The 19,076-nt window shown below is 38.3% G+C and overlaps 2 protein-coding genes across 3 annotated transcripts in view; both read left to right on the forward strand.

Annotated features, from left to right (window-relative positions):
• aff2 (AF4/FMR2 family, member 2) overlaps nt 1-8,326 on the forward strand; it is a 386,660-nt gene extending 378,334 nt beyond the window's left edge. Inside the window, exon 21 of the mRNA XM_067457882.1 lies at nt 774-8,326. Coding sequence (XP_067313983.1) covers nt 774-895 — 122 coding nt within the window. The 3' untranslated portion in view covers nt 896-8,326. The remainder of the gene's footprint in view (nt 1-773) is intronic.
• A 3,673-nt stretch (nt 8,327-11,999) lies between these two features.
• On the forward strand, nt 12,000-19,076 carry LOC137093149 (uncharacterized). Of its 2 annotated transcripts, none has more exons than XM_067457883.1 (2): nt 12,000-18,361; nt 18,908-19,076. In XM_067457883.1, exon 1 carries the CDS (start codon nt 12,690-12,692, stop codon nt 18,357-18,359), a length of 5,670 nt encoding a protein of 1,889 aa, XP_067313984.1. In that variant the 5' UTR covers nt 12,000-12,689; the 3' UTR covers nt 18,360-18,361; nt 18,908-19,076. The 2 variants fall into 2 exon arrangements, with proteins under 2 accessions (XP_067313984.1, XP_067313985.1); XM_067457884.1 differs by having other exon boundaries at nt 12,000-12,251; nt 12,483-19,076.

The raw sequence follows: 19,076 nt of genomic DNA on the forward strand, positions 1-19,076 counted from the left end.
TGGAGCGACATAAGTGTTTACGGACGAGTGGATCTACAGCTGAGCGAGTGTTTATGGGCGTGCATTTCCTCTCTCGCTCTAGTCACACGCGCGCGCGTGCACCCTACCAGAAGAAGAGCTCGTATGGCCCATACAAGGACCTTCCGCTCTGTTCACGTCAAGCCGACCCATACTCGAAAAAAACTCTCGGAATAATCCGAGTATTTTTGACACAGAAATACTCCATCAAACATCCAACATTAGTTTTTGAAACTTTGTCTATGTTTAGGATGGGAATCCAAGTCTTTAACAGTGTAAAAAGCTCAGTATGCATGAAACAGCATTTCACCCCCCCCTTTAATATTTGAAACATTACAAAACAAATGAAAAAAAACAAATGTTTTACCCTAGCCCTATAAAAACACACTGGCAAAACATGATATATATATATATATATATATATATATATATATATATATATATATATATATATATATATATATATATATATATATATATATATATATATATATATATATATATATATATATATATATATATATATATATATATATATATATATATATAAACACTTTGCCAGCAAAGTGCTTCTGCTTTATTGTTGTTTTTTGCTGTTGATGATACAATTAAAATAGCATATAAACCCTTATAAATTATATACCAGGGTTATATGTAATTTACCAGAGTCACAAATTTCCCATGTTGACAGTCACTCTGTGTCTTTTTTTTCTCTCTCTCTCTCTCTCTCTCTCTCTCTCTCTCTCTACTGCCAGAGTTCTTTGTGGAGCTGGACTCAGTAATGGAACCGTTGACGCAGCACAGCAGCATGACAGAACTGGTGCGCTACATACGCCAAGGATTGCACTGGCTTCGGCTGGAGGCCCATTTGTTATAGTGCTGGCACTTCCACTGTGCTCTTCCTCTCTCTGTCTTTCTCTCTCTCACTCTTTACCCCACCGTTCATCACTACCTCCACCATCTTTGCCATCTACAACCCTCCAGAACCCTGAGGGAAGTCGGCAGTTAACCACTAGCGAGCGTCAGAACTGTGAGGTGCTCCCTGGAGGGTGCCATGTCTTCGTTCCAGCTTGAGTCCTGTAAGAGTGATTCAGGAAAGTCTTGGAATGTCGTGAAAGGCGGACCAGGGAGGACGGAGCGCCGCTGCATCAAATTACAGTGCTATGGGAGGCCAAATTTATGCATCTGTAACAAGAACATGTGATGGTATAGCAGCAACTTACTAACTTTGTTGGATGGAAATTCAACTAGTGACCTCTGTGTAGCAAATCAAATTTGTTTTGTAAGGCAGGTTAGGCCAGAAACGCACTTTACGCACGTACACAAAGGCAGACGTGAATGCTTGATCAAAATAGTGCAAGTGCACAATACTGATGAACATTAAACTCTTTCCCCGCCAACGTTGTCTTTTTTTAAGGTCGCCAGCCACCTCCAGTGTATTTGGTCATTTTCACAAAAATGTCATGGCCCCTAGAATATTTTGTTGTATAATTATCGGAACATAGAAACAAGAAAGAACAGAGCCTCTGATTTAGAAAGAAAAAAAATCTTCCATTTCATTCTAGCTTCATGCATTCTTTTTTTAAGCAACATTTTTGAGCAAAATGCTAATAAAATCTTGTTTTTGTCACAGACTAAATCTGGATCAGATTCAGTACGATGATCAAAACACAGATGGAGTAGATCGAGTCCATCAACACCCCTAAGCTTCACAGTCCTGTAGCTCGTCCTGGGTCCACATTTCATTCAGTAACATTAGGCAGTTTTGATTTATACGCTGTTTATCGTTGATGATCATGTATTTTTCATATGCATCTGCTTACATATGAGCTTGCTCGTTTCTGCTTCTTCTTCGTCTGTGTTTTGATCTGGAGATACTGTACTCGTTCAGGAGATGTGTAATAGTGCCCCCTAGCAAATAACAGTAATAACACGGAAAGCCAGAAAAACTCTGACACCTTTTAGAACATGACACATGAAATCCAGTTTGTCTAACTGACGTTCATGTACTTGCGTAGAGTACATTTCTGGCCTTACCCCTGCAAGATTGTGATACATAGGAATTAGAGTACAGATAAATGAGCTGTTAACACTGCATTCACCCCCATCTGGAGATTCATACGTATTCATTTGAAATTGTGCTTATCTGTCAATGCCTTTGTAATGACTGTAAGTGACGGGTGCGGTAGTCATGTATTCTCTCAAACGTCACCGTCTTTCTATTTTACTGTGGCACTATGACAGCTGGCGTCAGTGTGAGCAGTATGATAGGCTCGTTGGCTTCGCTCCAAAGCTGCGTTCTCTGAGACAGACTTCAAGTCTTGTGTTCGCAGCGTCTGAGGCTGATGGGAGGTTTTCCCTGTGCAATTACCTTATACATATGCACATATGACAGATTGATATCTCTGAGGGGGGTGTCAGAGAATCTTTTTTTTTCCCCCAATATGTACCATAATGACTGTGTTGTATATGACAGCTATTTTAACTGTTTGGTGTTTGTTCAATCTTGCATGTTAATGCAGAGATGGTAGAGGTACAGTAAAGAGACATCAGCGTATTTCATGAGCACTATGAAGAATCGATGTGTTTCGTCCAGTTTTTCCGGTTGTTTCCAGCATCTTTAAGGCTGGCTTGATAACGTTTAACATTAAGTTATTATCTATAGAGAGTTTATTAAGGCTTGTACTTGAACATTACATTTTTATATCTCAAGAGACACTCCCAAACACGCTAGGTCTGCATTTTGAGGCCTAAACAATTGCATCACGTGATTAAATCACAAATCTTTTTTTTAATCAAATGTTAATTTTCCATGCATAAACTCTTTACTGATGAATTTAATGTTAAATATGATACAACATTGTTGACAACCTATCAGTGAGATTGTGTGTGTGTGCGCGTGTTTGGAGCAGATTTTCATTGGCAGGGTTAGTTGTATTGTAAAGCTTCATATATCTGTCGGTCTATCATGTGAATGTCAGAATGTGAGCGAGAGAGAGGATGTATGTGTGAAAAAGACATTTCACTAAGATTATTCAAAAGTGCCTGCGTATCCAATGGAAATTTATTAGAGTCTATATTTAAGGATGACAATGGATCTGAATGATTTTCCATACCATATTGGTATATCCAATTTTTCTGTTTTCATAACATGATTATTTATTTATTTTCTTTGTAAAATGGCGGTTGTGGTACCTGTTTTCGCTTTAATGTTCAAGTACATTTAAATTTTGAGTTTTCTGCTCTGATGATGATAGGAAATGACTTAAAAGTGAATGACGTCAAAGTGCATTTGAGCGCATCTTTACACATTGTACAGCTGACTATACATCATATACGTTTCTCATTACCTCCTTCATGGGCAATGTTCACATAACGTAGCGAGAAATGCTTACTTACTGTCCAATAATTGTTTATAGTGCAATACTCACTGTAGCACATAAATAGCAATACACCTAGGATACAATATTAAAAACATCGAACTATCAGAAAGAATTGTTTTCCAAATTAATTGCAGAGCAAAAGCACGTTTTTGTTAGAAGCATGTGTTGACTTCATGGACTTCCTTTGATGCAAGGCAAAATAATCATTATGCAAATAGTGAAATTCTCCTTCCCATGAACAACACTACCAGCTGTTTTCTTACTTCTATGGAGTCGGTATCTAAAAATTGTGTGGTTTCTGTGGCATCTGTTGCTGTGCTTGTTTGAGTTATGCCAGTTTGGCAAAGAAATCCGTGGCCCTCTGGCAGTTCATCAGAAACCAGCAGCACTGACTCACTCTAGCAGTGAAGTAAACAACCTGCTCTGCCTATTAGATGCACCTCTAATGCCCCCAGTTTGTCTTGCAATGAAAAACAGAACAGTTGTGTTCTTTCTGGAGCCATTTTCATGCTTTATATGCTGCTCTTGAGTTAGGAATAAAGCAAGTGGAAAAATAAATTTGGTCCGATAAAGTAGTACGTGTTCAACAATGCTTTAAAAACTAGGTTACACTTTATTTTACGGTGTCATTTTTACAGTGTAATTATATATTTAAGTACCGAGTAATATTAATGAACTACATGCTCTTACAATAGGGTTAGGTTGGATTAGGGTTTGGTTGAGGGTTAGTTGCAGTTTATTATGCATAATTTACTGTTATTACTATAATGCACTCTCAGAAAAAAAGGTACAGTGGAGGTACAATTTTGTTCATTGGGGAACAAATATATAACTGTACCTTTGAAGGTACACAATTGGTCCTTACAGGCAATTACAATTATACTATTGTTTTCCTCAGTTCTGTCCTAGAGAGTCGCTGTCCTGCAGAGTTTAGTTCCAACCCTGAAAGATGTCTAAAGAAGCTCTTTTTGAGAATTAACAGGTTTCGAATTTGATGTTTTTTGTTGAAAATGTTTGGTCACCATTATGGAGATCAGTGTTTCCTTTAGTTGGGCTGTTTGACTTGGATTTCACAGTCACAGTGTAAACAGAACACATAATCGTTCAAATCAAAAGAAGCCATAAACAAAATGTATTATGAAGAATAATGTTTGACTAATGTTTGACTCATCACTGAATAAAAAAAATAATAATAAAGAATATTCAACACCAATACTTTCTTGCCACAGATCAGATTTTCTAAGTTTAGATTTTTATTTTTATTTTTAATTCTAGGGGGGCAAAAGTTTAGACGCACACAGATATCAAGAATCAGAATCAGCATATGAATTTCAACAATGGTGACATATTTAATGCTGCAATGCATGCTGGGAGCCATGAGTTTTATACTGTGGCGGCTTAAGGGTTGGAACTAAACTCTGGAGGACATCAAATATCTAGGACTGAACTTGCCTACCCCTGACAAAAATGTACCCTTAACCTGTTAACTGTCACCCCCCTTTTTGAAAATATACATGAAAATTCACTATCTAAACTTAAATGGTTGCAATTCAAGAGTGCTTTGGAATATAGCCATAATATATAGCCGTTTGGTCTCATTTTAAAAAAGACAGTCAGCAGAGTATTGCTCAAGTGAAATTACTTCAAACAATTAAAGTATAAAAAAGTTATGGAAGTTTAAATTTACTGTAAATCAAATATACTGTACTAGATATTTAATATTTAATTTAAAATATATGTTACAAAATAATTTGTACTCTAAAATTACTATCAAATCAAAGCCATATGTCTAATCAATTTGTGTTCCAAATTTGAAGTTGATATCACAAAAATTGAAGTTCCCACGAGAGTTTGTTTAGGCGCTGTACCACAAATAGCCACCGGGTGTCATTGAAATTCCATAGATTTTTTTAATGCAATTTCCTGTGTCAAATGTATATATTTTTGTCCAAATATCACAAAACAGTTTGCAGATATAGAACCGTGAGACTCAGACCTTTCCGACGATATGTGTTTTGTCAAGATTAGAAAAGGTTTTTATTATAAAGTAGTTAAATAAATATGAAACATGACGACGCCACTTGGGGAGGAACCCGCTAGAATATAGAATAATTTAGAGCACCGTTTCCATGGTAACGCAAAGTTCCGATTTCAAAAACGGTTTTCACAGGATGAATCTAGAGTCTGCAAGCTTTCAAATGATATATAGTTTGTCAACATTAAATCAGGATAAATATAGGATATAATTGTTTTAAACATGCAATGGCAAATGGGCCCACCGGTGGGCCAGTGACAGTTAACAGGTTAAGGGTACAGCCCCAGTGACGGCCACTTGTACCTTAAAAGGTACAATTTCGTATTATTTTGACAGTGTGAGCACATGTAACATATGTAACAAGGACACTGTAAAATAAAAGGTTGCCGAATACTATTAATAGAGCCAAATATGTTTTATTTATTTTTTTATTGTTTTTTGCTTATTACATTGTGATTACTAATTGGTAATTACAATTTAATAAGGTGGCAAAAAGCCACATATGATGCCAGCAGTAAATATAGTTTATATTTGATTCATATACAGTTTACAGTTATATAATGCACGTATCATGTGAATATTAAATTACGAATGTCCATTTATAGATTGTTTGTATTTAGAGAAAGCTGGATATTTAATGGAAACTTTAAATGAGGAGCATTGATCAAATACTATCCAAAGCAGGGCAAATAAATATATATTTGAATCATATATTCTAGGAGACCACTAAAAATAAAAGTGTTACATGTAATTGTTGCAAGAAGAAATCACATTCATTTGTTGAATGTATAGAGCCTAAATCATCAAGGTTGTCCATAAAAGTGCCACACAAATCATGTGTTTTTATCTCAATACTGGGACACATAACATGCTTTTGCAATGGATTAAATATATTTGATGTTTCTTATATTGACTTTGGATATATTTCATGTATTTTAAAACAAACATTTAAAACTGACTGATCATATAATAAGGACCACACTTCTTTTTTTATCATTTGCTGTTGTAAAATTCAGACCTCTGCTTTGACATGGTGATTATTTTTTAAATAAGGACAACATAATAGCATCTTTCTGAGGTAGCATAAGGTCGCTTTGATTCCTTGTGCTTCCGAATGAGCTCTACAGCAATGAAAAAGCCTATCAGGAAGAACAATCTCCGATTAAAGCAGGCTCAGCTGGAAGCTTTCTATTTGCTCTGCACATTAAACATGTAAATAGCTCTTCGTTACCGTAAAACACCACATCGTGTCGTCAATTAAAGATCTTCCAATTCCCACACTGATTAACTGGTGGCGTGTGCCATGGTACGTTTATAAGGCATTGGCACAATACATCAAAAACAAAATGAACAAAATACATCAAAAGCCTTGATTTTGTATGAAATGTGAACACGTCTCTGGTTATACAATTAAAACGTATGGATATTTGACGCTGATGTTGTCAAATAAACATGCAACAAAGTCAGTTTCTAACTTCATCAGAGATTTCTTTGTTTAAATACCTTTTTGCAAACCGATGTAAAACTGTAGAGAATCAGAGAACAGTTATTTACAGTCTTGTTCTGTCCGCTTGTCTTTCTCTGTACAGTATAAGGTTGTGCACCATGATTTGTCTTCTTGAGATTGTAATTGCATTTGATCCTAAATCCCATCCACAGCTTTGAATCTATGAAGATATGCAACATCTCTCATTGCTCCCATGTCATATGAGTCGGCCTTTCTGCTGAGCTCTACGTTTTCCGTTAAATCACCAACTGGAGAATCTTATTGTTGGGTTTTTGAATCAGAGTGTACAAACGGGCAACACTACAATAGATTTCTTAGAGAAGAAAGGTATTTACACAACAAGGCAATACTTACTTAAGGTGGATTGTTAGAAGCCATTGAAATAACCAAATGAAAGGCAATGTATTTGAGTACATTGGTGGCACAGTGTTTCCGAAAAGCTTTTCGGGTTCACTACTGGCAAATTCTGAAGATAAACAAACTGAAATTGGAGGAACGTCCCAAAGAGCAGTTCATCTCGATTGAGCCTTATGGGAAATGGTAGCATTTCCTGTCCGTGTGGTTTCAGAAATGCAGCCATCATACTGTTATTTAAGGAAAGTTTCAAGATTTCATTTTGATAAAATATGCAAACCGATTTACGTGGAGAAAACAAAAAAAAACACAAAAAAAAACTTAATGGAACGTTTCTTACGAGTTTTAATGCAGCATGACTCTTTCTACCAAGTAACTGTCATAATCAAAGTTGCGTTTAATTAATACTCGATTTCAAAGACGTCAGTATTGTTATATGTTGTAGACATATTTAAACCTATCAGAAAGCAGTTCTGTGAAACTTGCGCTTTATAGAAATGCCTCAATGCTACCTATTGCCTAAAAGGATGTTGGTTTGACGTCACAAAAGAGCAGGATTTCTACTTCAAGTAAAAGGCCATTATCTTACAAAGGTATTGGCTGTTGGCAAAGTTGTACACATTACTTGCAATGACAGAAGATTTAAATGTTCTGGCATGCTGTAGATTTAGGTTTTTGTTTTGTTCCTTTTTTTTTGTACAGAGCAGGTAACCTGCAGTGCTTTGAATTTATACATTGTATAGTTGTACGAATTCATTTTAAAATGCGTTATGTATCAAAAAAAAAACCTTTCTGCCTGGTTAGCTTTGTATTTTCAATGTGTTGCACAAGTCCAGCAATTTTTTTCTTTTTTTTTTATTCTACTTCTTTTTTTTTTTTTTTTTTTTTTGGCTATTGTATGTTTATTTTATAATAAAAATGTCAAAACGTAACGAACAAAACTGAGATGTAGTTATGTTGTTTTTAAATGTTTAATGTCTGTATAAAAATGATGAATAAAAAATGGTATGAGCCAAAATGGAAAAAAAAGAATAAGCTTCAAAGAATTTCTGACCAAACAAGACTGAATATGAGTTTTCCATCTCTTGAAATGTCATACATTTCAGAAAACACATGTCTTCAACTTCTGAATAAACAAGCCAACGCTAAAATTCATTCTGCATCCTAAATTGGTGAAACTGAATGTCTTCTTGTATGTAAAAAAAAAAAAAATTGGTAGCACGTTATAATAACGCACACTATGAAGCATTCATTAAGCATTAGTTAAAAGTTCATTCAACATTTATAAAGCATTGTCTCTACATTAATAGACATTAGTAAGCAGTTTATTAAAACAGCTGTAATTGCTTTATTCTTGATTTATAAGCATGATATTCTGTTTAATTGTTTTTTCATACTTTACTAATGATCAATTTGTAATTTCTAAATTAAGTATTTCATTATTTACAAACCAGTTGACAATGGTTCATAAGATCATTTAGAAAGTGTACACTCTAAAAAATGCTGGGTTAAAAAAAAACAAAGTTGGGTTGAAAATGGGCAAACCCAGAAATTGGGTTGTTTGAATGGGTCCATTCACTGGGATCAAACAACCCTTCTGAGTTTGTCCATTTTCAACCCAACTTGGGTTGTTTTTAACCCAGCATTTTTTAGAGTGTAAGAAAATTATTAATAAACTATTTAAATGTACATTTATATATCTTACATGTATATATATTCTACATTTAGTACTCAGTGTGTTAATGAATGCAATTCAGGTAGTTATAGCACATTTAATAGTTGCCAGTTAACTATTTTGTGAGCTCGTCTAAAGTGAGGGCTATTCATGGCTCATAAAGCTTTCACAGAGGAGATTTAAAGGCTCAGGTTCTCTTCTAATCAGAAAAAGATGCAACGCAAAGGAATACAGCATAGAAATATTTAATTCAAGATGCGAAAAATGAAACTACAACTGTATACTTGACATAACATGAAAAATTAACCTCTGCAATATAATATAAAATAAAAAAGCAATAAACAAAAAATGATGTTTATGAATCATTTAATTACACGTTCTAAATGATCTTATGACCCACTGAAAACTCCTAAATAACTGGTTTGTAAATAATGTAATATTTAATTTAGAAATAATAAATTGATAATAATTAAAGTATAAAAACATTTATTAAACACATATATTCGTATAATAAATCAAGAACAAAGCATTTACAGCTGTATTTATACACTGTAAAAAAATGTTGATTTTTGTTGGTTTAACTTAAAAAAGTAAGTAACCTGGTTGCCTTAAAATTTTGAGTTTATTGAAATTAAAAATTTGAGTTGATACAAAGAAGGAAATATTATTATATCTGAACCACATAAAAAAAATTGATAAATCATGAAAATAGCACTATTTGACATGTTTTACTGCATTGTCAGAAATAAAACACACAGAATTACCCAATATGCTTACAACATCTTTTAATAATATTTTAATAAAGGTTGTTGAATCTCAAAATATGTTTATTGTATTAACTCAAAATTTTAATTTCAGTGAACAGTGAATTTTAAGGCAACCAGGTAACTTTTTTTCTAAATAATTTTTTACAGTGTACTGTTTATTAATTTCTATAAATGCTTTATAAATTATGAATTGACTATTTACTAATGCTTAACTAATGTTTCATAGCATGCAGTTATTAAAAAGCATTGCCAAAAAAATTATATGATAAATAAGTTATGACAACACATGTTTTTACATTGCTTTAACTCGTCAAATTACACTTTTTTAAAGTTATACAAGACCTTAACGTTCAAAATAATTCATTGGATTTAAGTAAAGCCAAAACAAATTAAAGAAATGAGTTCAAACTAATTGACTTTCATGAATATTTTGAATTTTCCTTTTCTTTTGAGTTCACAAAACTGACACATTTTAAGTAATGTGAACTGTTTAATTATTTTGAGTTTTATGAACGTGTTGCTTTCAACTTAGACAAAGGAAACAGTAAATGCTGAAATAAATTGGTATATTATGTTTTTTTGTGCAAGATTATCAATGGGAGATTTAGTAGTGTTTAATGGTATGTTAATTTAGAAGAGTTTCTGTTATGTTGGGATTTTTGTAGGCATGGTGACGAGTGGATTATGAGCTTATTTGAGTACAGACAATGTCCTCATTCAGCAAGAGCTATGCTAATGCTATCAAAGCTTTGTTTAACCCATTAACAAGGTGGCAATTATTTAATTAGCTAATTAAAGCTGTTAAGTTTACAATATAGTTTAGTTTTAGTTAAGTTTCAGTTAAATGTGAATAAGCTAACTCAAATATTTCAAGTTGAGAGCAATTAAAATGTTTGATTACAAAATATAAATATGTAAATTCTGCTTACTTAAACTTAAAATTTCTTAACTTAAAAAAAATGAGGCCATTTTTATTTCTTTTTTCATTTAAGATCACTGTACTTACATTTTTAAAGAAGCCATTTTTATTATTTTTATTTTATTTTATTTGTTGCAGTGTGGATATGACAATTGACCAAATTAACTTTAAAGCACCCCAGTAAATATAAAGGTGTTTCCCAGGAAAGACTCTGTGAATGGAAAAATCTTTTGATAAATGTAAGAGGAGAATGTTGAATTTATACCATGTATCTCCATAATACACTAAAATCCAGAGATCATGACATATTTAAATTTAAATTAGATTGTTGTTATTGGAGCATTCCTCTCGAATATAATGCCCTCTTATATATTCATCACTGGGAAATTTGCATGTTCAGATATGTCTTATTAATTTATGAGCCTCTTTGTGTGCAGGTATAAGCACTAGAAATCTGTAATTTAAGCCATGAAATAATATATCGTTGATATAATGTGCCTAATAAAATATAGCACACCTTTCCCATATTTTAGCCATGGGTTCCTCCTATTAAATAAGGCCCCAAATGATGTGTCACAAAGACTTTTATTTACTGAATATGAGCTTTTCATTTCTTCCTGGCACTGAACCACCTCCTTGACAGTTAAGATTTATTGATTTAATTGCCTAAGGTAACCATGCAATAAAATCATTGCAAAGATAAATTTCCATTGCGCTGTGCACAATCAAGGTAATTTTTCAGACACTACGGCTTCATGTCTTCAGGTTACAGGTGCAAATTTATAAGTCATGAGTCCCTCATTACCAGGGGACAGTTTTAACAGTGAAATGTGTAATTGTTTCATGAGTGATTGTTTCCTGAACTGGGCATTTGCTAATTGACAGTTTCAATGCCAAAGTAGATTTATAACATGACCAAAAACTGATTATGTTTCTCTTTGGGATTCAAAAATCTGCTAGTTATTAGATGTGCATTTTTGAGCTCTTGCAATCCATTAAAACTCTAAAAGCAAATCAATCATTTCTATTATATTTTGTTAATTTTGTCATAATTTCCTCACCCTTGTGTTGTTCTTAACTTGTATGCCTTTATTCTATAAAACACAAAAATAGATATTTAGATGAATGCCTGAGCTGCTCTCTTCCATAAAATGACGATGATTTTGGGGTGGGGGGAGCTTCTTCAAGGACACCGTAAAAGCATTATTAGATTTCAATATTAAATTGAATCATTCAGCATGTTATCCGAAGTTACAACTGAGGAACGTTACCAGCAATTTAACATGATGTCAGAGATTGTAGAAAGGACCCAAAAGCAAAGGTGCATGTACTAAACTGAGGTCCAGTCATTTACAGTCATATACATATGCAGTTAATTTATACGAGCAATAGTTAATTCATTGTTAGTATTTAGTCAGGCGTCAGTCATGCGTCTATTGTTAGGACCCAGGGGAGAAAGGACCCGGACGCTGACGCAGTTTAGTTTCAGTTATGATCGCCAGTATTATTAGCCTACTAGCGCGAGACGAACGCGAGGATAATGCCCGTTCATCCGCGATGCAGCAATAACTAATCGTGTGCGTGCATCAAAGAGTAAGTTTGTTTCTTGATTATGTTGTTTATATTTGATCATAGTCTGTCTTTTAAGACGTGCAAATCGCGTCTGCCATATCACGTTTGTGAGTGAATATAGCTATTCCCATCATCGCTGTATAGACATATTTCTAATACTGATGTCATACAAAATGCTGATTGTATTCATTTGCATATTGATGTTTATCATTTTGTGTATTTATAATTTATTATTGTTGTTTCTCTTTTTAGAACCACACTTAATTAAACACTGTTCAGCTTTGGAATGAGTGGTCTATGAGTGGTGTGTGCATCTAACTCATCCTAAACGGACATCCTTTAATTGTTCTGATCGGACAATCTTTGGTGGTTGCCACCGGGTATTATTAGCACCTAAGAGCTTAATAACAATTCTTTACATGGTCCTTCGAGCCGGATCTGGCAACTTCTGAATTAACAATGTCCATACATAGTGATGAGAATAGTGATGTCACAGTACGTTCCCGTCGCCAAACGCAGATGCCAAGGTACCTCGAAGACTATGAGGTAGATTATGTGCCAGAGCAGCGATCGGTGCACACACACTCAGAGCACTCCAACGAGGTAGAACAGTTAATAGGGGCTACAGGAGGTCCATTACCACCTGAAAACACCCTGGTTGCTGGTATTGAGCCCTTTCCTGCCTATGAGGGGAATACACACTTCTCTCCGGAAGAACTGCAGATGCGCCTAAAGGATCTGGAGGAGGAGAACCGTCAGCTCAGACATGACCTCAGAGAACATTCTGCAGCTCACTCTCCACGACCACTGTCTCCATCTCAACCCTTTCTGTCACCTAGACACTCAGCTTGTAATAAGGAGAATCGAGTCTCTATCTCACCGTCACACCACAAAGTAACGTCCACAAGTGATCAAAGAGATCCACGTTATGAAAGAGAAAGGTCAGTGAAACGCAGTGAGAATAATTTAGTCGCAGAACGTCAGCGTAACAGAATAGATGAGATTATACACGAGCTGCAGAGGATGAAGGCAAGTTCCAGACCAACTTCGCCATCGCCAGAGCGTACAGCAACGACCCAGAGGGCTGAACAGGCTAATGAACGCTACCAACACCCAAGGCAGTCATCCACACACTATTACGGCCCTAATTCGAGGCAACAAAACCCATTTGTGCCTTATCGTTCCTCATCGCCACCCAGGCAAGAGAACACTTATCGTGGTCCAACCCCTACCATTCCTAACTTCACTAAAGAGGATCCACGTGAGTTTGCGAGGTTAAAGGTAGCTCTTGACAACCTCTTGCCGGCCGATGCTACGGAGCGCTTTAAGTTCCAGATATTGATGGACCACTTGAAGCTAGAAGAAGCATTACTAATTGCTGACTCCTACAGTAACAGCAGGTACCCTTATAGTCATACCATGCAAGCTCTAACAGAACTCTATGGTCAACCCCATCAACTTGCACTTCAACGCATTGCCATGCTGATGGATGGACCCAGCATAAGAAGTGGTGACACAAGAGCATTCAGGCTTTTCGCACTCAAGGTACGGGCCCTGGTCGGAATGCTGGCGCAGCTAGGAAGTCCGGGACAAACAGAACTGACTTGTGGGTCTCACGTCTCCCGACTGCTGGCTAAATTGCCTCATGATCTCCGAGCAAACTTTAAGAGGTATGTCAATCCACTTAAGACACCTATCCCTACGTTGCTTGAATTTGCAGAATGGCTGGAGTATGAGGTGAGGGTGCAAGAAGACGGTACTCAGTTTGGTGCTGACACCAGTAGAGAGAGACAGAGTTTCCGCAAAGATCAGCAAAGAGTGCCAAGAGAAACCCACAAATCTACTGCTATCTTCCATGGAAGTGAGCAAAGACCATTTTTCAAGGCTGAATCTGTTCACCGCAATGCCGTTTCGGAGGTGAGATCACTAGAGAAACCGAAGAAATACTGCCCCTTTTGCAATACCACTCATCACTATCTCAATCAGTGTTCAAACTTCAAGTTGCTGACCAAAGAGCAGATTGTGACCTGGATCAGATCCAATCAGAGATGCTGGAGATGTGGGCGGGATCACCATGCAGGTCAGTGTACTTTGAAGGCGAAATGCAAAAGGTGTCAAAGAAGACATCTAGAAATTCTGCATGAGGCCAATAGTGACATGAGTGCTAATGCTACCAAAGACATGGGTGATATCTTACAGTCTACCAGCACCACAGTAGAAACTCTGTACATTGACCGTCCAACAGGCAGCAGTAGAGTGTTACTGAAATTGTGCAGGGTCATCATACGCAATGGAGACTTTTCACTGGATACATATGCACTGCTGGATGATGGTTCTGAGCGTACTATACTTCTCCACGAGGCAGCTGAGCAACTCCACCTCTATGGTAAGCCAGAAGACCTGTCTCTTCGCACAGTGCGCCAAGACATCCGCATCATCCATGGCTCCACGGTATCATTCTCGGTGAGTCCCGCCACACGGCCAGATTGTAACTTTGCAATAAGAAGAGCCTTCACAGCTGAGGAGCTAGGACTAGCACCTCATTCCTACCCAATTGAAATGCTCCAAAAGAGATATCGCCATCTTAGAGGCCTACCTCTGCAGTCAGTCGACCATGCACGGCCACTACTGCTGATTGGGTCAGATTATCCTCAACTGATCACCCCCCTCGAGCCAGTTCGGTTGGGACCCCCTGGAGGGCCAGCGGCTGTGAAAACTCGTCTGGGCTGGACACTCCAAGGTCCATCCAAGTACCTTGAACATGTTCCATACACACAGCAGTGCTTGTTCACATCTGTAAGTCTTGCACCTAATGATCTATTCAGTCAGGTCGAGAGATTGTGGCAGATGGACATCTTGCCCTACCAAAATGAACGGCTTGTTACCAGGTCGAAGCAAGATGCACAAGCTTTGCGTACGCTGGAAGAGAAAACAATGAGGATTGAAGTCGAAGGTGTACAGAGGAACGCTACCCCCCTCCTGTGGAAAACCAGTCTACCACCTCTAGCCGCTCCAAAGGAAGCAGTGTTGCCTCAGTTGCGTAGAATGGAAAATCAGCTGAAACAGAGCTCTGAGAAATCCCAGGTATACAAGTCTGAGATAAACAAGCTGTTAGAATCAGGCTATGTGGAGAAAATTCCCCAATCTACAGAGACACAGACTCAAGGGTGGTACATTCCACACCACATGGTCCACCACAATGGGAAGAACAGAATTGTATTCAATTGTTCCTTCAACTTCCAAGGGCTGAGCCTGAATGAATATCTTCTTCCTGGGCCAATTTTGGGTGCGACTTTGCTGGGAGTACTTATCCGTTTCCGAGAGTATGCTGTAGCCATTAGCAGTGACATAAAGGGGATGTTTCATCAGGTGCGTCTCCTGCCAGAAGATCAAGTATTCCTGCGTTTCCTGTGGCGAGACCTGAACACAACCAATCAACCTGATGTCTATCAATGGTCAGTGTTACCCTTTGGCACTACGTGCAGCCCGTGCTGTGCAATCTTTGCTCTTCGGAAACATGTCACCGATCACAGTCAACCAGACAGCGAGGTACGAGCATCTGTAGAAGGTTGTTTCTATGTGGACAATTGGTTGCAAAGTGTTCCCTCTCTTGAGACTGCTAGACAATTAGTAGATGACATGCGACATCTGCTGGCCAAGGGTGGATTTGAACTGCGCCAATGGGCTAGTAATACTCCCCAACTCCTGCAACACCTGCCGCAGCAAATCAGGTCAGAGAACCATGAGCTTTGGTTTAGCTCAGACAGAGCAGATCCCCAAGAACGCACACTGGGACTTCGGTGGCAGTGCAGAGCTGACACACTTGGCTATAAACATGGCCATATTGTAAAAACTGAGCCCACTATGCGCCACATATATAGCATCCTTTCCAGCCAATACGATCCGTTGGGATTCATCACTCCCTTTACCACTAGAGCTAAGATCATTGTCCAAAGGCTCTGGGATAAAAAAAGAGAATGGGATGACCCTGAACTGCCCACAGACCTCCGGAATGCCTGGCTCACATGGGAGGATGAGCTTCCACAACTTTCCAGTGTCACACTGCCCAGATGCTACACCACAAAGATAGATCCTTTGACTAGCTCAAGAAGTGTGCACACATTCTGTGATGCCTCAGAGCGAGCGTACGGTGCCGTAGCCTATCTCCGCACTGAAGATAATAAAGGGCAAATAGAGGTGTCATTCTTGGCTGCTAGATCCCGAGTCGCTCCAAAGAAGCAGCAAACAATTCCCCGACTTGAGCTATGTGCAGCTCTAACCGGCTCACAACTGGCAGCTGTCCTGAAAAAAGAGCTCACACTAGAAATCAGCAGTTTCAAATACTGGACTGATTCTACAACCGTCCTCAACTGGCTGCAATCAGACTCATGTCACTTCAAAGTATTTGTAGGAACTAGAGTGGCGGAGATTCAAGAGCTAACTGACTCTCAATCATGGTCCTATGTACAATCACACGACAACCCTGCAGACGATATTACTCGTGGCCTGTCACTGGCTCAGCTAGCCAAACCATCCCGCTGGAAGAATGGCCCAGAATTTCTGCAGAAACATCCATCGAATTGGCCCAAATTGCCCAACCTAGAGCCTGCTGACACATCAAAGGAAATGCGAAAACCAATATCCTTCCATCTTCTAATAACTCAGGCTGAGCAGCCTTCAATTGACTTAACTCAATACGACAACTTTCAAGAGCTTGTAGATGCCACAGCCAGATCCCTTCACGGGGCGGCCAGTCCCACAGGCCACGTCACGGCTGACACATATAAGAATGCAGAGATCAGAGTCATCCAACAGTCTCAAGTGGAGAGTTTTCCTGACGAATATGCTCAGCTGCAAGCAGGGAAACTCATCTCCCCAAACAGTCGTCTGAAGACCTTAGCTCCTGAATTTGATTCTAACACACAGCTTATTAGAGTGGGTGGGCGACTCCGAAGATGTCACCAGCTAAGCCCTGACATTCTGCACCCAGTTGTACTAGACCCAGTCCATCCAGTGACTAAGCTATTAATTCAGCAGTATGACGCACAGCTCCACCACCCTGGTACTGAAAGAGTCTTTTCGGAAATCAGAAGACGCTTCTGGATCTTGAGAGGTCGTCAAGCTGTTCGATCAATTCAGCATCACTGTACTGAGTGTCAACGGTGGCGTGGCAAGCCCAATATCCCTAAAATGGCTGACTTACCCCCTTCCAGTTTGAGACTCTTCAAACCAGCCTTTTATTCTACAGGCATGGACTGTTTCGGGCCATTTACTATCAAGATTGGGCGGCGGAATGAAAAACGGTGGGGTATCATTTATAAATGTTTGACCACAAGGGCTGTGTACATAGACCTTCTCTCTCAAGCCGACACAGATTCTTTCCTCATGTCTCTACGTCGATTCATCGCCCGTAGAGGAAAGCCTCATGAGTTGCGCTCTGATCAGGGTACCAATTTCAAAGGTGGAGATCGTGAGCTTAGGGAAGCCTTCAACAATATTCACCCTCAATTGCAAAGAGAACTTGCCAAGCAACAGATCGACTTTCAGTACAATCCACCAAACTCCCCACATTTCGGAGGATCCTGGGAAAGAGAGATCAGATCTGTAAAAGCTGCACTTTACACCACCATTGGTGCTCAAACAGTCACAGAGGAAGTGCTCAGAACTGTCTTGATTGAAATTGAGGGGATTCTAAATTCAAAGCCGTTGGGATATGTATCCTCAGATGTAGCTGACCCGGATCCAATAACCCCTAACTCACTCTTCATGGGCCGGCCAGACTCCGCCTTGCCTCAGGTAATTTACCCTGCATCTGAACTGCTCAGCCGCAAACGCTGGAGACACAGCCAGATACTGGCAGATCAGTTCTGGAGTAGTTATCTGCGCAATTACCTGCCCGGACTTCAGTCTCGTCAGAAGTGGCAACAGGAGAAAGACAACCTGGCAGTAGGGACAGTGGTTATGATTGCTGATCCACAATTCCCCAGAGCACTCTGGCCCATTGGGACTGTGAAAACTGTCCTGACAGGAGCTGATGATAAAGTCAGAGCGGCAGAAATCCAGGTCAAAGACAGAACCTACATCAGACCCGTTGCCAGGCTCATTAAACTCCCTTCACTCCCTGAATGACTGTGAGTACTGTCCCAAGATGCAAATCTGCAAGCACATTTGGGGGCGGCTGTACTAAACTGAGGTCCAGTCATTTACAGTCATATACATATGCAGTTAATTTATACGAGCAATAGTTAATTCATTGTTAGTATTTAGTCAGGCGTCAGTCATGCGTCTATTGTTAGGACCCAGGGGAGAAAGGACCCGGACGCTGACGCAGTTTAGTTTCAGTTATGATCGCCAGTATTATTAGCCTACTAGCGCGAGACGAACGCGAGGATAATGCCCGTTCATCCGCGATGCAGCAATAACTAATCGTGTGCGTGCATCAAAGAGTAAGTTTGTTTCTTGATTATGTTGTTTATATTTGATCATAGTCTGTCTTTTAAGACGTGCAAATCGCGTCTGCCATATCACGTTTGTGAGTGAATATAGCTATTCCCATCATCGCTGTATAGACATATTTCTAATACTGATGTCATACAAAATGCTGATTGTATTCATTTGCATATTGATGTTTATCATTTTGTGTATTTATAATTTATTATTGTTGTTTCTCTTTTTAGAACCACACTTAATTAAACACTGTTCAGCTTTGGAATGAGTGGTCTATGAGTGGTGTGTGCATCTAACTCATCCTAAACGGACATCCTTTAATTGTTCTGATCGGACAATCTTTGGTGGTTGCCACCGGGTATTATTAGCACCTAAGAGCTTAATAACAATTCTTTACAG

The sequence above is a fragment of the Pseudorasbora parva genome, chromosome 11, assembly GCF_024679245.1.
Source record: "Pseudorasbora parva isolate DD20220531a chromosome 11, ASM2467924v1, whole genome shotgun sequence".
Classification (NCBI taxonomy): Eukaryota; Metazoa; Chordata; class Actinopteri; order Cypriniformes; family Gobionidae; genus Pseudorasbora; species Pseudorasbora parva.

Bases quoted from the DNA above. Each gene is read 5' to 3' on its own strand.
- LOC137093149 (XM_067457883.1), top strand. From the start codon at position 12,690: ATGTCCATACATAGTGATGAGAATAGTGATGTCACAGTACGTTCCCGT.